Below are 19,780 nucleotides of genomic sequence, written 5' to 3' on the forward strand. Positions count from 1 at the left end.
TATGCTGTCATCTTGCTTTTGGAGATATGTGTGAAGAGCCTGAGTGGGATTAAGTGGGCAAAACCCTCATCTATGTCAGCAGGGAATCAACAGGTCTGGTGTGAAGTTGATAAATCCCAGAAATAGGTAAACTCACACTGTCTGAAGTCATGGGGATGACCGGCAGAGGGGATGATGGCAGATGGAGGTCACGAGAGGTAATTCCTCAGATCCAGGTGTTGTCTATTTGAAAATATAGTTTAACAAACCCTGCCCTAGACCTCTTCATTCTGAAAAGATTGGCATCTCTGATTCCAAAACTGGGAATCTCACATTTTTCACGTGGTCACTCCTGCTTGGAACCACTGCCTGAGGGTCTTGGATGGTCTGAGAGGAGTTGTCCTTGTCTTCTGAGCTCCAGCAGGGACGGTGGGGGACGCTGAGCTCTGGCCACCCGGCGGTGTCTGTGTAGGGCCCTGGGAGGCGGAGGCCCTTGCAGGCTGATGTTATAATTTCCCTTTGAAAAATTCATTGGCCTCCTTCTTTGTCCTTCAGGGTGGCTTCCAGTTCAAGAGGAAGCTGATTCAGATTAATGACTGGATTTAAGGCAAATTTTTTCACTTCCTTTCTTAATTCCTCTTTTAGCTAATCCTTAAGGTCACTCTGGTTCCCACTGTGAGGTGCTGCCCTGTTCACCTCCTGACTTCTCAGTGACCCTGACTTTGGTGCTGGGTGTCCTGTGCCCTTTCTGATCTTTGCCGAAGGAAAAAGAGTTTGTGATGTCTCCTGGCTGCCCTGGTGCCCATCAGGCTGGCCTGTCCCATCTGGGCATGGACAAGGACTTCCAGGGGAATCTCTGTGGTGCAGGAGAGAGTGGTGGTGTGGGAACCTGGGGCCACCCTTCTTTTTTTTTTTAAGATTATATTTATTTATTCATGAGAAACAGAAAGAGAGGCAGAGACATAGGCAGAGGGAGAAGCAGGCTCTCCACAGGGAGCCTGATGCGGGACTTGATTCCTGGACCCCGGGATTACATCCTAAGCTGAAGGAAGATGCTCAATGCTGAGCTACCCAAGTGTTCCTAGGGGCCACCTGAAACCAGTCCTGGCAGGGGCTGGCAGGGGCTGGCTGTGGGAGCCTGGCATGCCCTTCTCCCTGGCTCACTTCTTCATAAGGATATGCATTCAGGCCCCCTTCAGCTCAAACAGTCTAACTATGGTGTGTTGCCTCTTTGGTCACTCTTTTCTGTGAGCTGTTCCAGGCAGGGGCACAGACGGCCTGACCTTTGGGTCCCCCCAGGTTGCCCATCTATAGCTTTCTTGTGCCTTGAAAGGACTGTTAACTATATGGCTTGTGAACACCGCCTCACTGTTTTCTGTTCACATACATTAGCACCCTTCATCAGCAGTGCAGATTTGCAAAGTAGGCATTATTATTATTATAACAGGATGTTAAAATGGGATGTTTTCTAGCTCAATCTTCAAAGGCTGAGAACAAATAGCAGGTGCCATCTGGTACTAGACCTAAGTGTAGTGCAGAGCTGACAAAGGGGGTGACCCAACCTGATTCCACCAACATTAGACCATCATCCACTCCAGCCATGTTAAAGAATGTGGATGATCCATTTTTAGGGCTCCTGGTGTTGGATTGGGGATTTTGATATTGGTCTGGAGCAGATGTTTTATTATTAGGAAAATGATGAGCTATGCCTGAGGTTTGATCCAGGGGTAGGACACACTATGCCTATGAATAAGGATAACAATATATTAGTTTTCTAGGGAGATTGTAACAAATTATCACTAATTTATGGGCTTAAAAATACACATATATTATCTCCCAGTTCTATAGGTCAGAAATCCAACAGAAAGCTCAGTGGGCTAAAATCAAGGTGTAGGAAGACTGCAATCCTTCTTAGAGGTTTGAGGGGAGAGTGCATTTCTTTGCTTTTTCCGCCTTCTAGAGGCCACTCAATCCCTCCTCCATATCCAGCACCAGCAGCTTTGGGCTGAGTCCTTCTCACACTGCATCTCTCCAGTCCCCGCACCTGCCTCCCTCCTCTACTTCCGAGGATCTACCTGGTGATTGTTACTACACTGTTGTTCATCGGACCCATGTGGGTAATCACAGATACTTTCCCTATCCTAAGGTCAGCTCATTAGCAAGTTTAACTTCATCTTTGACCTACTGCCCCCTTTCAGTGTAGCCTCAGTTATTCACAGGTACTAAGAATTGGGGGAGGGCCATTACTCTTCCTATAACAAACGGATACTAGGCCGAAATTAAAAAGCTTCCAGCATACCCCTTGCAAAGCATGCTTCACCCAGTAAACTTAATGGAATCCATTCTACAAGGAAGGAAAAGAAAGATCAGAGAAGAGCAGGATCCATTCTTAACTGTGCATTGGAATTCCCTGATGCCTGGTCCCCACCCACCCCCTCCAGGAGTCCGATCTAATTGATCTGGGATGTGGCATTGGTACTGCAATTTCGTGAAAGGATCCTGATGATTCTAGCCAATGGCCAAGGCTGGGAATCACTGAGCTAAAGGAATTAGTCCAAGTCATCCCACTACCATGAACACCTGGCAGAGCATGGTACCATGCCCAGATCTATCTATTTCAAAGCCCCTGCTAAGGTGTGGTGGATGGAAACTCCTATGCTTCTACCCAGTAAGTGTCTCCCCATTCATCTCTGCTAACTACACTCCAGCTTTGTTGGGACAACAATATGTCTAGGGAATATACTCTAGGGAATAAGTCATGTTTGTCTAATCGGATCATGGTGAGCCCATTCCCTGTTGTCAGTGACTCGTCTAAAAGTAGGGACACAACACCGTTATGGCCAATGAGATGTAAAGGGAATTTTGCCCAGAATTTCTGGGAAAGAGATTTTTCCAAGAAAAGAAGGAGACACTTGAAGGGAAGGCCCTTTGGGCCATGTCCTGGCTTGCTTCAGCACGGATGCCATCAGGAGCAAAGTGATGTCTGGAACTGTGGCGGCCCTATTGTGTCAGCGAAGTGAGGCATCATCCATGTGCTGAAGACAGCAAAGAGGAGGGCCAGAAAGAGGCTGGGACCCTGAGTAATCCTAGGACCACCTCCCTCTTCCATTTAGGCACTTGAGTTGAGTGTTTAGTACTTGTACTGAATAATCTTGGTTGATCCTCTAAGCAGGTGAGAGGTTACCTGAGGTCTTCAGTGCTTACAGTAGGTTCTGCACAACACAGTGTGGCTGTAGACCCATCCGAAGTCCAGGAAGTGCAAGGAAATAGAGAAATCAGAAGACCTGAGTTAAACTCCAATTCTCCCCCTCCTTCCAGTATGAATAGCAGCACATCACAAGCCTTTCTGAGACTGACCTTCCACATCTGCAAATGGGGGTGATGGTCCCAACATATGAACCATCCCTGAGTTTGGTCTGTGCTCAAATCAGGTGATGTGTGTAAACATATCTTCTGACATGCCTTATAAATGACAGACTGTTAATTGGCTCCATCTGCTTTTACTTTGGGTTCAGTGTGTGTGTGTGTGTGTGTGTGTGTGTGTGTGTGTGTGATTGAGGGAGAGAGTTTTAAACAGATTTGCCTTCATAAGTATGTCCCTTAAGGGAGTAAATGATCAAATCTGTTGCTCATCTGGGAACCCAAAGAAACCATAATTGGGATAATAATTCTATCTCCTTGCCCCAACTCCCTCTCACATTCAATCAAGTCCTATCAATTCTGCTTCAAAAGAATCCTTCAGGATCCCTGGGTGGCGCAGTGGTTTAGCGCCTGTCTTTGGCTCAGGGCGCGATCCTGGAGACCCGGGATTGAATCCCACATCGGGCTCCCGGTGCATGGAGTCTGCTTCTTCCTCTGCCTGTGTCTCTGCCTCTCTCTGTGTGTGACTATCATAAATAAATTAAAAAAAAAAAAAAAGAATCCTTCAAAAGAGGTTGGCCTTTGTCAACCTCTCCCCTCATCTCCTGGATTCAGACCTCATTGTCTTTCTTTGAATATCGCACCAGCCTCATTGGTCTCCCACCTCTATTCTGGAACCTTCACAAGAGGATCCTTTCTAACATGCAGGTGGTACTGTATCACTCTGGGGACTTCCCTCAATGCATCCTCATTTCTTGTGTTACTGTTCACGTCTGTTCACCTGCCTTTCTCTCCAGCTAGAGGGCAGGATCTCTGCCTCCCTGGCAATCAGCATAGGGCCTGGTGTACACAGAATGTTCCATAGATGTTGATTGGAAGGAAACAGCAACCTGGGATTCAAGCCTCAGGAAGGTTATTAAGACATAGTTTGGTGTTGGGGTGCCTGGGTGGCTCAGTTGGTTGTGTCTGCCTTCAGCTCAGGTCATGATCCCAGAGTCCTGGGATGGAGCCCCACATTGGGCCCAATGCTTAGCACGGAGTCTGCTTGTCCCTCTCCCTCTGCCTCTGTGTTCTCTCTCTCTCTCAAATAAACAAATAAAATCATTTTTTAAAAAGAGATGTAGTTCATTGTTTCCCAAGGACTGTCTTGAATTTACAAATCTGAGTCACCAATGGTTTACTGCATGAACTTTATTGAAAATTAGTGGCTATTTTAGGGAATAAGATGCCCTTGGTGGCAGGCTGAGGTGGGGCTGGCAGGCTGGGCAGGAGGGTCTTAGGAGATGGTCACTTGCTGTAGCTCTTGGAGCCTGGCTCTCCTATCAGCCCGGAGTCAGCTGGCTCGTCGTCCTCTTCACTCTCTGCTGACAGCTCTTGTTTGGCTTCATCTGAAAGAGGAGGGGCGAGGCTCATCCAGGTGGGTCAGGACTCCTCCCTCATCTCTTCCCCTCTGGCCCTAAGAGACCCCAGCCTCTGAAGGACCTTCCCTGTGAATGCTCAACAGAGGGGCATTTCCAGAGGTCAGGCACCAGGTTCATCACCAGGCTCTCGGGGCATCATAAGGGTACAATAGGACTTGGGTTCAACAGAGAGCCACTTGGCCTTGGAGGCTAAATGCAGTGTTGAGGGTCTCAAAGATGTTGGGCAAGGTGACATTGCTGCTGAATGTTGCACTCCTGTCATTCTGAAAATCTTCAGCCCTGCCATTCACCTCCCCGGAAGCCTTCTCAGACCCTCCCTCCGCTGGGCTCCCACTGGCTTGGGCACAGACTTCCACTGGGCAGGGACAGCTGAGGGTCATTTTGCTGGGTTACATCACTCACTTTCCCCCTCTACTGGAAGCTTCTTAAGGGCATCGTATTATTCTGTATTCCCAGTGCCCTCAGTATGACTCAGTGCCTCTCCTTAACGCTTACTCTGTAGGAAGTGCTCGTAAGAGGTGATGATATTAGCCCACTTCTCTCCTGGCTAGACATCCCACTCCTGGGGCCCTGGGGTCCTCCTTGCCCCATGCCTCTCTCTCTCTCATTTTCCCTCCAGGCGCCCCATCAGAATAGGAGGTCCCCAGACTGGGAGCTCTTCATGAAGAAGGGCCGTGCTGATGACTTTCCATGACTCAGTGGCTCCAGGACGTTCAGCCCAGGCCTGGAGCCACTGAGTTCATTAGATGCTACAGCCGAACTGCCCGCCTGTCCACTTACTGCCTAGCCCCCCCGCCGCTCCTGCTTCCCCACCTGCCGCCGCCTTCAGAGACTGGATGTACTTGGCCCAGAAGGAGCAGTCAGCGCTTTTCAGGCCCTGGCGATTGGGGAGCAGGACACTGAACTCCTTGTAGCTCTCCCCGCCAGCGCGTGGGACGAAGTCAGGCCAGGGGGCTGCGAGCTCAGAGGCTTTCCTTGAGAACTCATGCGGGTAGTTGGGATTTCTGGGAAAACAAGAAGGAAACACCCATGAAAGAAACACGTCTTTCCTTTTATCACTTGGGATCACTTTCCACTTGGGCTTGGTGTCTAAGGTCGTCACGCATCTTTAGGCAGCCAAGCAGGGTTTGGACCTGCCCGATCTCATTTCCTGGGCTGTGTTCTAACCTGTCCCATTACACACCATTACAGGTGGAAAGGCCCGTTTCTGGAAGAGGAAAGACAGGAGGTCATGACTCAGAAGCATTCCTCAGGAGCACACGTTGCCCTTCTGGCTCTTTGAATGCTTATGAGGCCACCGTGTCCCCTTCTATCCTGGTAGCCTTTTATCAGCCAGTGCTTGGAGTGCCTTCATCTGTCCAAGGCCTGGGCAGGAAGGTGGGGCCCCGAGCCAGGCACACTGGCCTGACCCCATAAGCCATCTTCCCTATGAAGTGGATGCCATAACCTGTCATGCCCACGTGCCCCCTCCACATCTGCCACCAGGCCCGCCTCCCAACGCCCACCCCCACCCTGACCTCCTGACATTCACCAAGCAAGGTACATTTCTCATCCCTTCCACCCAAGGGTGCCTTTGCTTATACCCTCCCCTCCTGGGCACCTTCTGCTTGGCACCTTGGGTCTGAATGTCCTGTTGTCCTTCAGAGCCCCTGCTTCGATGTCACTTCCCCAGTGAAACATTTTCTAAATCTGAATGAAAAGAAAGGTCTTTCCATGCAATTCCTACAACTAACTATATAAAGTTCTACTTTGCCCTGCTTTTATTTTTTTTAATTTTTATTTTTTAAAGATTTTATTTATTTATTCATGAGAGACACGGAGAGAAGCAGAGACACAGGCAGAGGGAGAAGCCTCCTCTCCTGCGGGGAGCCTGATAAGGGACTCAATCCCAGGACCCTGGGATCATGATCTGAGCCAAAGGCAGATGCTCAACTGCTAAGCCACCCAGGTGTCCCTTTGTGCTGCTTTTAATTATGGTTGGATTTAATAATTCCGACTGTCAGTAGGTTACGGATGAAACATGATGACTTTTTCTTGAATGTTTTAACTGAATTCTATCCTCTAAGACCATGGTCTCAACTTGGGGTGATTGTGCTTCCTGGGGGGCATCTGGCACCATCTGAGACATTTTGTTCTTACACCTGGAGTGAGGTGCTACTGGCATCTAGTGGGTGGAGACCAGAGAAGCTGCTGAACAGCCAGGGATACACAGGACGCCCTCACCACAAAGACTTTCCTGCCCTCACGTCTGTAGCACTGAGGTTCAGGGAACCTGATCGAGAGCCAGCGAATGGGGCTGAATGAAGGGGTGTGTGGCAGGAGCCTGCCTTTGCCGAGCTGAATCTACACAGAGGTCACTTGGGCCAGAAGAGGGGGCTCAAGACAGGGAGACCGGTGGCAGGTGACCACAGCTTCTAAGAGGGGGATAGGGTGAGTCCATCAACACAACATGTGGCCTCTGCGTTCAGAGGGAGGGCGGCAGGCGTGAGGGTGGCAGCGGGCACACACGTCCACTCACCCAGATCGGATAAAGTTGGAAAAGAACTGCATGATTTTCAACGACAGGCTCTTCTCCTCCAGAGTAAACTGCCCCTCGTAGACAGGATAGAAGGGAAGCCCGAAGGCATACTGAACATCTGCCAGCAATTCCAGGCTGAGGAAACACGTGGAAATAAGAAGAAGCAAATGTTAAAGGAATAATAAACTTCTAGAAAAGCCAAACGAGCCCCGAACCCAATATTTCTTCCCCAAATGAAGACTTTTCTTTCTTTACGTTTAGGATGCTGGTTTAGGGCTTTGTTTGCTTCGTTGAGATTGGGTTTGGCCTTTAATCCAACGGCCCCCTTGGAGCAGATCCGAGACACATCTGTTGGTTGAGGTGTCCCCAGCGTGGAGCACTTACCTCCCTGGAAACAATGCCCACAAGCAACTTTCCAGGAGAATGTTCTTTTGATTGCAACCATGATTCTTGCATTGTCGATGGAACATTGTCGAAATAGCCTGTGTTATGAGCCCTGCTCTGTGTTAGCCCTTGTTCCTACGACTTACACTCTCGCACCTGCTCAAGGGTGGCATTCATCCACATAGTCTGGTGCCCGGCTCATCATTGCTGGTCCATAAACACATGCTATGATTGAACTGAATAGCCGGTAAGCAGCAGGCAGGGGGGTTGGAAATGAGGACTTAGAGGCCAGACAAGTGGTTTGAGTGAACTGGGCTGGAGCTGGTACCAGGGGGACCAGCCCAGGAGTCCCAGGGGCCATGGGGAGGAATGCTGGGAGTGTCACAGCGAAAAAGCTGGAAGGGACTTCACAAATGTGTAGTAAGGAATTTGACTTTTCCCAAACAGAAGCCTGGCCTTTGCACCCTGCAGCTAATACCTTTGTTTAGGGCAGAGGCTCAGCTCGTTGGATTTTCCATAAATGTGGTCACACTCTGGAGCCTTAGAGTGGAGGCTGATCAGGCCAAAAGGCCATGTGACTTAGGGTCACATGGTATCAGTGGGTCTGGAGGCTGAGATTAGCCGTGGGACGATCAATCAACTAATCAGTCATGCCTATGTAGCAGGGCGCTAATAAAACCTCTGACCACCAGGTGTGGGTGAGCCTCCCTGGCTGGTGCTACTCCGCATCTGCTATCACACTCCAGTGCCGACATAGTAACCCCTCCTGAGTCCACAGGGAATGGACTGGGGGGCTCTGCATTGAGAACTCTTTGGGGTCTCTGCTGTGCCACTCTTCCTTTGTCTGGTCTTAATCGACATCCTTTTCTTGTATAACTTTAACCGTGACTATAGCAGCTTTCACTGAGGTCTGTGAGTCTTTCTAGAGGGTGGTCAAGCCTGAGGATGGTTTGGGGAAACCCCTGAATTTGCACTTGCTGTCAGAAGTGAGTGGGGTCTAGTGTGGAGACTGCACTCTCCAACCTTGTGGTTGGCCCCAACTTATGGCAAGAGCCAACTCTAATTGGACAAACGAGGGCAGCAAAGTCCAGAGAGGTTTCCTGACTTACCCAGAGGCGTGCAGGGGGTGGGATCAGGAGCACGGCTCAGGTGACTTAATGGGAGGCGCCCAGCCCAGAGGCACCATCCGGGTCTTAGTGGAGAGGTCCATTTACAAGCTGGTGACCTCTGGCGAGCTATGTGGCCTCCCTGATTCCCTGCTTCACCACCTGTGCAGCAGGTACCTAATTAAATACTGGCTTCTGGTCGTCATGAAGACAAGAATAAGATGGTGAATGTATGTAGCAGGCGCTCATAAGGTAAGGGGAGTGCCCTTTCTCGTCCATCCTTCTACTTCCCATGTAATCAACTGTCACCAGGCTAACAGCAGTGTCTTGGGTCAGGGGTGCTCAGGGGTTGTTGTCTGTGCTGGGACAGAGGGCAGAGACACCAAGGTGCTGGGAAAGGGCACAGGCTAGCTGGATTTCTGAGGGGCACAGGGGCCAAAATCCCTCCTGAGACCATAAGCATGATCACCAGGCAACTGTTAACAGGGCATAGAGGGAGAGGCCTGGGCCTAAGTCATGAGGCTGAGTCAGCTCAGTCACTCACTGCTGGCATAACCCTAGATGAGTCACTTGACTGAGGTCTTAGTTCGTTCATCATGAAACACCGGGCTGAAGCAGCCACGGCATGTGCAAGCTGGTTACGGGTGCTTTTCCTAAGTGCCAGGTGGTATTAGGATCATGGTTATTGTGCGTCGACACGGCTCCACGCTGGGAGGTATCGTAGAAGGAATGGGAGACCGGTGGGAATGGGAGATAAACAGGACTAAAGGCACCGGGTTAGGAGGGGAATTTCAATCACAGATGGTGGCATCTCTTTGCAACCAGTGTCAGGCACCCTGCATCCATTTAGGGAAGGTTTATACTTTATTTCTGAAAGCAGAGCAAGAAGTGGCAGTGGCATTGAAATTTGCACCCGAAGAACTAAGCCCTATGTCCGGTTTGCCAGAAGTATCTGTGGTCAGGCCCAGACAAGAGCCTAAAGGATCCAGAGCTGAGTCCCCCAGACCCCACATCCTGTTCTCTGCTTAGCTGTGGGCAGAGGGCGAGGATCACTTAAAAGGACTAGTGACCCGGCTTCTCAGTGATGTTGTAAGACTCAGAGGGAAAAGGAACACAGAACACAAAACGACAGGAAGATAGAAGTCATAGGGGCAATAAAAATCAGCCCTCACAGACCCGCTCTGTGTGGCTGACAAGCCCCCTTCACCACGGTTATCTCTGGGGCCTGAGAGTAGATATTCTTGGAGGGATCCGTAGAGAATTTACGCTGGAGGAGGGTGGCTCAGAGAGGCCATTTTCTCGCCAAGGCCCCACACCAGGAAGCGGCGACGCCAGACCCACGCCAGGTGTGTGATCCCAAGGCTGGCGGAGCCCCCGGCCTCACCCCACCCCTCGGGGGCTGCGGGGGATCCAGGGCAGCCTGGTCTCCTTCCTCTGCCCACCCCCCAACCCCAGGCCTTGCTCCTTGCTCAGCCGTGTGGAGTTCGAAGGCGGCCCTCCGCTCAGAGTTTTCAGGGCAAGTGACCACATGAGTTTTCCACCGCTGCCCTCAGAAATGACCACAAAATGGCTCATATCAACCCAAACATACTGTCTCACAGTTTCCGGAGTTCAAAGGTCTCCCTGTGCTAAAATCCAGGCGTGAGCAGATGCTGTGCCTTCTGGAGGGAGAATGCGCCTCCTGCTCATGGGTTGTGATAGAACTCGGTTCCTTGACGTGGAGGATCCAGGTTCCTGTTTCCTCCCCAGAAACGTGTGAGCTGAAGGCCGCTGCCCGCTCCCGGAGGCTACTGTTGGTGGCTCCCCTCCTCTGCCCTCAAAGCCAGCACACCGCGGCTCTGACACGCTTCTCTCCCTCCCTCTGGCACTTTGAAGGACTCATGTCCTTAGGTTGGGCCCCCCTGGATAATCCTGAATAATCCCCCATCTCGAGTCTGAACCACATGTGCCAAGTCCCTTTACCACATAAGGTAACCTGTCCCTTCATTGTGGGCTTGGGGGGTTAGGACAGGGACCTTTTGAGGGGCCACCGTTCTGTCTACCACAGTGGTCTTGTCTGCCATTTCTCCCAAAGAAAGAAATGGTGTGGTGAACAGAGTGCAAACCCTAGCTCGATCTCAGTATCTGTTAAGTTGTGGACAAGATGCATAGTCTTCTTGGGCCTCGGTGTTCTCATGTGTGCAAGAGTGACACACTCATGGTTCCAAACAGCGAGCGAGGTGTAGCCATAAAACATGCCAAATCTCTCACTCAGGTTTCCAGCTCATACAAGCATTCCTTTTTCCTCATCACCCATGAGAAACACCTGAAAACTTATGAACGGGGAGGCTGTTCCACTCTCTAATCGAGAGTTCCACTATAGGGTTCCAGAGGGCCAAGAGTTATATGGGAACTTGTATGTGAAATGGTGTGACACTGTGTATCGACACTTTCTTGGGAGAGCCTTCAGAGCTTTTCTCACATTCTCAAGAAGATCTGTGCCAACCGTGTGCCCGTTAATATCATCATTCTGGGGAGCCTGGGAGGCCCAGTTGGTGAAGCATCTGACTCTTGACTTTGGTTCAGGACATGATCTCAAGGTCGGGAGCTTGAGCCCCACGATGGGCTCCACAGTGAGTGGGGAGTCTGCTTGAGATTCTCTCTTTCTCTCCCTCTCCCTCTGTTCCTATTCGTCTCCAATAAATAAATAAATAATAAATAAAACAATTGCCTTTTGCCAATTTCCATGGTGTAAGTTTTCCTGCCACAGAGAATTTCAAACTACCAAGGTGACATCACGGAGCATGGGGTTTGGGGAAAGATAGCTCTTGTGAATGGGTGTGGGTCACCGCCAGCTGTCACAGAGACCCCAGCAGGTCACAGAGCACTGCTTTTGGGAGAAGGCCTGTCCTTCCAGCCCATCCCATCTGTTTAATCTGAGAGCCTGTTGTGTACGAGGACCTCTGCTTTGTTTTTTTCCCTAGCAGGGCTGATCTTTATCAGGATGCTGGAGTTATTTTGAGCAGTTTAAGGCAGACATTTGGAGGAAGGGCAGACAGTGTGAGCCATGGAAGACAGCATGTGGGATCAGAGAACCCTGGGCCCCAGCTGAGAGAGTTCCAGGGCATTTGGATTCGGTGTCAGCAGAGCGAGACGACAAAGAACACTCCAGGGATGGACAAGGTAAAGGGAGAAATTTGGTAGCTGACTGGCCGCGGTGCTGGCAGGTTGGGGCTGATAGTTCACACGTGTCGATTTGGCTTCTTTGTTCTGTGCTGGGGGTGATCACATACATCCAGACCTGCGGTGGTCACGTGGGCATGTGGTCAAGCTGGTGTTACTTAGCTTTTAGTTGTCATTTGCTGCCTTTGGTAAGAACACTCCAGTCAACCTTTCCCTCATCTGACAGCTACTCACTTGTCCCAGGCTGTGGCCGGGTCTGGATCTCCTCATCGTCACAGGTGGACATGGGGATGATGAGAGCTCCCTGCCTGAGCCAGCTCCAACCCCATTCTTGGTTTTCCTGTCTGTAAACACGGTCTGATCACCTCTGTTTAGCCTTCCACATAGCATCCCTGGATGGTCCTCAACTGTTATGAATGGAAATCCCTCTAAAAATGACAAATTGTTATCCCAGGAAGAGCTATTGTTGCTGATGCTGGTGATGCTATGTTGAGCCGGGAAGAGTGGACCAGCCACGTGTCTCAGGGATGACTTTGTGTGTGTGTTTGAATACAGCTCAGTGAGGATAGGGCCAACACACTGGACAGTCAGAGCAAGACCCTACCAAGCCATGTGTGCCCAGGGCCTGCTGCATGTGGTGCTCTGAACAGGTGCTGGGGAGAAGAGAGGTGTAAGCCAGCCATCTAGCACAGCTCTCGGTCTAACAGGCAATGCAGAGAAGCTGATATTTTTTCATTTTTTAAGATGTAGGATAGATAGATATCAAAGGGTGAGATTATTTACAACACCTACAAGAAGAGAGAGAGAAGTGATGCCACCTGTTTCAGGGAAAGGCACGAAGAGGAGTTCAGGGAAAGACAGAGAGAGGAAATCCTCAGGGTTGGCCTGCACCTTGAAAAACAAGTAGAGGTTTAGGGAGTGGGTGAGGCGCGGAAGGGCTTTTCGAGGGGAGTCATGGGGTGGCTTCTATGAGCAAAGCCAGGGAAGTGTGGCAGGGCAGGGACCTGCTGCAGTAGGTAACAGATTCCCAAAGCTCTGGGTCTTGTCTATTGTCCTGAGAAGCACATCACACTGAAAAGTAAAATTGGGATTTTTCCTGGTCCAGGAAATCCCCGAGTTTGGGGTCGACTACACTGCAGGTCCCTCAGGTCCTTCAGCTCAGGTTCTGTGGAAGGTGTGAGTACCGAGGCTGGAGGAATCGAAGGCCACATCTTCAAGGAGATGGGGGGAACATCGGCGGCTTCTAAGCAAGTGAGCTGCAAGCTGTGTTTCTTCTAGAATCATCCCTGGAGTGGCGTGGGGAGAGAGGCTTGAACTGAGATATCATGGGCTTGCTGCATTTGTCCAGGGCAGGCGGCAGGTTAGTTCTGTTTACATCATGCTCCCCAGCCTTCCTGTTTGGCCATCCTCATCATCTGAGATCCCTCTGGTGTGCGCTGCAGGGAGGCCAGGCTGCATTCTGGTCAGCCACTAGCCACATTTCAGAGACAAGCTCCTGACTTGAGCTCTGCTTCTGGCGGAGTCCATGACCATTTGGGGCTGATTAGGGAGCATGAGGAGCTAGGCGGTGTCCCCAGAGGGAATGACCCTGGCTGGGCTCCCTTCAAGGTGAGGAGAGCCAGGGGGTAGGTTGTTCGTGTCACAACCACTGACCACAGGTTGAAGAGGCTTGTGCTGTAGAGAGGCTCCCTGCTCCAGCCCATCTGATCCACTGATATGAGAGCCTGTTTTTCCAGACATCTATCCCCGTTGTCCTATCTGCAGGAGGAAGTTTGTTGACCTCATCCCCATAAAATATACTCCCTTTCTTATCTCTAGCCGGTATCTCTAAATAACTTCCTCCAACGGAAACTCCAAAACTCAGGAGGGAGCAAGAAGGAATGGAAATCCATTTGCTTCCCAGGCTTTTTATTTTTATTTTTATTTTTATTTTATTTTTATTTTTTATTTTAAGGAGTTGAGACAGTGTTAACTAACTTAAAATTAGAAGCCTGGGACTGTGCTTCTCTTGGGGCCAATCTAATATGCAAAAGTTTAGTTCTGCCTATAAATTATCAGGAGGCAATTGCGTACTTTACAAATGGCTTTTGTTTTGCAAAAAGGTTCAGCATGCATTCTTTAAAAAAAAAAAAAAAAGGAGCTCTCTGATTTACTTTAAGTAATACAACCCTACCCTCAGCCCCAAATGAAATACTTGAATATTTTCAGCCCCCAAAGCCCAGCAAAGCTGAGTGATAACACCGGTTTGTGGTAGAGGCAAAGCTTTCGGTGGACCTGGTATGTGAACCTGGACATTTTGTTTGTTTTAAATTATTTTAAAAATAAACTCTACAGCCAATGTGGGGCTCAAACTCATGACCCCAAGATCAAAAGTCTCATGCTTTACTGACTGAGCCAGTCAAGCGCCCCAGAACTTGGACATTTTATCTCCCACATAAAGCATAAAGACCACTGCTCAGAAAAGGCTGAATTTTCCAGGCCCGACGCATTCCTTCTCACCAGGAAGTTCTGTGTTTACCAAGAGCCAACGGTGTTTGTCTCAAACCTGTTTATGCCAGTTGTATTTGTCTTTGTAATTATAGAACTTAATTAATTAAATATCACGTGGGTACCCCATTTTCAAGAAACCAAAGCTGGAAATCATAGGCCATGCATTACGTTCATGGTTTTGCAAGAATTTCAAAGGGAGCACTTTCTGACTCGAGCTTCCCACCCTGCCCTGACAGATTACTAGATGAATCCACTTTTTTGTGCACCGAGAGACAGTAGTGTATTTAAGGTATATCCCTACCTTCACCATTTCTCATCAGTTTTCATCTTAACTGACTTTTCTGATTAACCAACTGATCATCACACTGAACAACAGGATTCCTATTCTATGTTCTATTAAAAAACACACCTGGTTTTCATTGAGCTGTGTTTTCAGTGAGAAAGAAAAGACCAATGTGCACTTCATAGGGCAGTTTTTTGAACTTACTCTGCTTACTGTGTGTGCATTGTCTGTTCTCTGCACCTCATCCCGAGGTGTTCATCAGTCTCACCCCCTAATTATAATGTTCACCCCAAGGGGACAGCCTCTCTCTATCCATCTCTAGGATCTGGGTCACAGGCAAACATTTGTTGAATCCATGTTGAAAAGGACACATGGCACCAGCCCTTCGATATCACCAGGTTGGAGAGGTCAGTTCTAGAAAATGATTTACCTCCATCTTTACTGGTAAACCATCGTGTTAATCACACCAGATGTAGCCAGGCCAATGGACTCAATTCAAGAATCCAGCCACTTAATATTTTCGTTGGTTTGCTAATTCCCGCAAACTCAACAAGACAGTCAACTAAAAAGATAATATTTTGAATCTGGAATGTTAAAGGCCTCTGGAATGCACACACATGTCTAGCATGCAAATGTAGTGGCGTACAAAATGTCTTGAGTCTAGAATTTATGACTTTGTTTTCTAGGGTTGGGACAATTTGTAAAGGAAGAACATTACTGCCTCTTAAGTCATTTTGATTTTTTTTTTTTTCTTCTTAGGGTCTTATTTTTCCAGAGGCAAAAGTAACCTTAATATTGAACATTTAGAATAGGCCAGGTTTTTGACATACATTGACTTGAATCTTCATACTAGGAGGTAGATGTATCTATACCCATTTTGTAGGTGGGGAAACTGAGAAAAATCTTGCTCAAATGCAGGTAGTTAATGAACGAAAGAGATGGAATCAAAACCCCAGTTGATCTAACATCAAAGGATGAGTTCTTCCATTATGCTGAACTGCTTCTCCCCAAGTTAAAGAATTGTCCGGCATCCTACATGGATGTGTAATCCCAAGAGCCCTACCCCATTCCCATTCAAAGAGATGTCAATACCCATCTCTCTGAACTGCCTTCTGCACTGTTAAAGTGTGGGAATGATATCTCGGGACTCTGGGACTAAAGACTTTGAAACAAGGCCTTGACCGCAGCACACAATTCAAGCACGACAGCCCACACACAGCCCCACAGTGAATTTCCATGGAAACTCTGAACTGGCATCAGGGATCTTATGATGAAGGGCCCCCATATGGCCTCTGAAGTGGCCACAGCTCCTCTCTCAGTGGCTGGTACCCAGAAACCACCTCCTCTGTGGTTGTTTTCTCTGGGACCTGTTCATCTGCAATGTGGATTCTTTCAGCATAACCCATTAAACAGTGTTGGAAGTCACCTGACACGAGCACCAAGTTTATGCCGGGCAGTTAGCTGGGCAGTCTGCACACACTGCCTTACTTAATCCTGACACACTCCTACAGTTGTGTTATTACTAGCTCCATCACATAAATGAGGAAGTGGAAGCGTCTAGAGGTTGTTACCAGCCCAGAGGTATGCAGTAAGTGGTGCACCTAGGTAGAGCCATCTAAGGACGGGCAACGTCAGAGAGTCATTCAGGGTCCCCTTGCACACTTGCTGGGACCTGGCTCCCAGAATAGGCTTGTAGGAAGGGTCCCCCAGACCCGGGCTGGCCACGGGGTCTGGAGGTCCTTTGGCCAAGGGCTGCAGAGAATGGAGTGAGGGCTCTTCCTAAGAAGACACTTGGACCACTGTGTCCTTCGGAAGGGGCTGGTTCAAGAGAAGGAAGTCAACTGAGAATCCACAAGTTGGCAAAGCAGGAGACTGGCAGGGAGGGAAGCATCCTAGCTGAGTTCGGGAAGTGGCACCTGGAGACAGAGCCAGCCTGGAGATCCCCCTTGGCCTCTGACTTGGGAGGGGACAGTTCACAGCCCTGCGGGTGTGAACAGGGGAAAGAGGCCTGTCAGCCTTCCAGGTCAGCTGGGTAACAGCAGCACCAGTCACGCTCCATCCCCCTGGTGCACCACGGTCTGCCTGGACGGGCTCCCATGGGGCCAGGGGCAGCGTGTGTGGGTGGATGAGTCCGGCACTGATGAGGGACAAGTCTGGGAAAGGGGCTGCCTCTTCCCTCAGGTGCTGTTAGTAATAACTTCCACTTTGGTGGAATCCACCAGTAGTTTTCCACAGGGAGATTTTGCCTCCCTGGGAGACATCGGCCATGTCTGGGGACATTTTTGGCTGTTCCAACTATGGAGGTGCTTCTGGTATTGAGTGATGGAGGTTGGAGATGCTGCCAAACATCACACACAATGCACAGGATAGCCTGTCCCGACAAATCATTAGCCACCTAAAATGCCAATAGTGCCAGGTCGAGAATTCCCGGATTATAGTCAGCGTTGAAAATCCCTCTTCCTGATACAGAGGGCGCTACAGATAGTAACCATGGAGGAAACTGGCCCCAAATCTCCCCAGTGAACAGAGCTCAGCAAAAGAAAACTGGTAAGTTTTATCCTCATGTCAATAGCCTTGGAAACCAAAGCTGCCCAGTATTCCTTGCACACATACACACAACCATACACAGACACACACACACACACCCTAAATGCAGGCACTGTTCCTCTGAACCCTTCTAGCCATGTTATGGGACAAGAGCTATTACTTTCCCCTTGTATAAGAGAGTATGCATTGAGGCCCAGAGAGGTTAAGCAGCTTACCCAAGGTCACACAGCTAGTAAGTGGACTTAGCCATGGTAGACACTCAAAGGGTATAATTGAAGAAAAAAAACAAACTGGAGAGAGGGCAAGGGACAAGGTTTGGGTCTAGACGGCCACTGACTGGCCCTTTATCTCAAACTTTTTTTGTCTCTTTATCTATAAAACGAAGGAGTCAGGTGAAACCATCTTCCATATTCTGTGATTCTTTGAATCTAACCCTTAAAATGGAACCTTCTCGCACACTACAGGTTTTAGTGTCTTTGCGTCCTCTCCCATCCACTCCACCTACCCTTTCCTCGCAGAGGCTGGCCCTCAATCTCAAGGATGAAAATCTCATCTAGAGTCCAGGTGCAGTGACAGGACCATGCTATCTATGCTGGGATCAATTAACAAGAGTCTTAAGAAAGTGGTAATTTATTGCGTTTTTGTGCACTTGCTATGCCAGGAAAGCTAATATATGCTCACAGAAATGGAGCTACAAGACAGATGGCTGAAAATGTACGGCAGGCACATATATTTTAAGTCCGTAGGTTTGAGCCAGAAATAAATGAGAGGTGTGACAGCTCCAGGGAAGAGTGAGAGAGACGTCTTTTCAGGCAAAAAGGATACACTTGCCAACGATTAAATGGGCTAGTTTCCATGATTCATTCATTGGTTTCAGCGTCTACTATGTGGATGGCATCTTCCCATGACCGTGGTGGGGGAGATGCCATAGACACAGAGGGCCGTCAAGAAGGCGCTCTGAAGGGTCCGGATAATAGGATGACCTCAGTGCTTGCAGTTTGCCAGACCTCATTCTGTGTGCAAATTCATTATCACAGTGACCCTCCGAAGCAGGTGCCATTATCATGCTGGGCGAAGAAACGGGGTCACCAAGGAGGCTAAGTGACTTGCGTTGGGTTTCTAACTGAGTCAGTTGGCCCAGAGAGTCTGCTGTCTCCAGGATACCTCCTGCCTCCAAACACATAGCAACAGCTCTGCCTGAGAAATGTCTGAGTGCCTCTGAGCATCACTGTCCTCCCAAATGGTAGATTGTGACAGCTGCAAGTCACTTACCGGTGACTGAACTTAGTGCGGCTTCATAAACTTGACGCTTTACTTGGAGCTCAGGCTCTAAGGTATAGAGGATGTTGCTCTCCACCTGCCACGGCCCTGGGGCCAGGGTGCCACTGAGCCCAGTGACGAGTTAGTGTTCCTGATCTCGCCTACCTCCCTTGTTCCCATTTTGTAGATGGCAAAACTGATCCCGAAGGAACCTCCAGAGCAGAGTGGAAAGGATTCATTCCTCACCTGCCATATGAGGTGGTTGGATTGGCTTCAGCATGACTTTCTGAGCACCTGCTACTCTGTGCCAGGAGGGTCCTTGGGTCCCCAGGCACAGCGACTGTGAGGACCCAAGAGGCACTTTGGGAGGGTCTGGCTCATGAGTGTGGCTTCTTTTCATGGGGCGGTGGGGGCCGGTGGGGACCCTGGATCGGCACAATGGAGCCGTGTCTGTGGAGCCCCGGAGGAGTGCAAGGATGCTCTTCAGCAGCAGAGAAACCCAAACCAGCCATGAGAGACTGGACACATGATTTGGAGAATGTTCCAGGAGCCCGCTTCCGAGGACCACTCTATTCCCAGGTCTGAGACAGACCACTCTGGGCCCTTGCCATGCACAGGAGCCTCACCAGCAGGACTCTTACTTTAGAGAGAAGGGCGATGCTATGGGTTGAATATCCCTTAAAAAAAAATATGCTGGAGCTCTAACCTTGGGACCTCAGAACATGGCCTTCTTTAAAAATAAGTTAAAATGAGGACTTAGGGTGGGCCTCAATCCAATATCACTGGTGTTGGGATGAAAGGGGGAGATGTGGACACAGACACAGAGGGAAGACGGCCATCCACAAGCCAAGGAGTGCCACAGGCTACCAGAAGCTAGGAGAGCGGCCTGGAACAGGTCCTTCCCTAGGGCCTGCACAGGGAGCATGACCCTGCTGACACCTTGATTTCAGACTTCTGGCCTCCAGAACTGTGAGACAATTCATTCCTGTTGCTCTAAACCACCAGGCAAGGGGTAGGTCACTACGGCAGCCCCAGGAGACTAATACGGGTGGCACATAAAGCATTATTGATCCTGGCTGGAATCACATGGATCCTTCTGTCTTGTTTTGCTTTGATCATTCTTGTCCTCAGGGAGCAGATAGATGCCTTTCCGGGTTTGCCACTGTATACTGTGGAGGCCACCAGCATGTGAACAGTTTTTAAGGCTTTTGAGGGACTTACTACAAGAGCATCAGACCTATTGGAATCTGTGCCTTAAAATGGAGGAAGG

General features: G+C 49.5%; 2 protein-coding genes across 2 annotated transcripts in view; one reads left to right on the forward strand and one right to left on the reverse strand.

Annotated features, from left to right (window-relative positions):
- Positions 1–4,561: 4,561 nt before the first annotated feature.
- TG (thyroglobulin) overlaps positions 4,562–19,780 on the reverse strand; it is a 246,551-nt gene continuing 231,332 nt past the window's right edge. The window contains exons 47-49 of the mRNA XM_041768575.1: positions 7,279–7,413; positions 5,574–5,764; positions 4,562–4,727 (exon numbers count right to left, since the gene is read on the reverse strand). Coding sequence (XP_041624509.1) covers positions 4,627–4,727; positions 5,574–5,764; positions 7,279–7,413 — 427 coding nt within the window. The 3' untranslated portion in view covers positions 4,562–4,626. The remainder of the gene's footprint in view (positions 4,728–5,573; positions 5,765–7,278; positions 7,414–19,780) is intronic.
- SLA (Src like adaptor) overlaps positions 11,800–19,780 on the forward strand; it is an 86,565-nt gene continuing 78,584 nt past the window's right edge. The window contains exon 1 of the mRNA XM_041768434.1: positions 11,800–11,930. The gene's annotated coding sequence lies outside the window, so the exon portion shown is untranslated. The remainder of the gene's footprint in view (positions 11,931–19,780) is intronic.

This window comes from Vulpes lagopus, chromosome 9 (genome assembly GCF_018345385.1).
Source record: "Vulpes lagopus strain Blue_001 chromosome 9, ASM1834538v1, whole genome shotgun sequence".
NCBI classification, from domain to species: Eukaryota; Metazoa; Chordata; class Mammalia; order Carnivora; family Canidae; genus Vulpes; species Vulpes lagopus.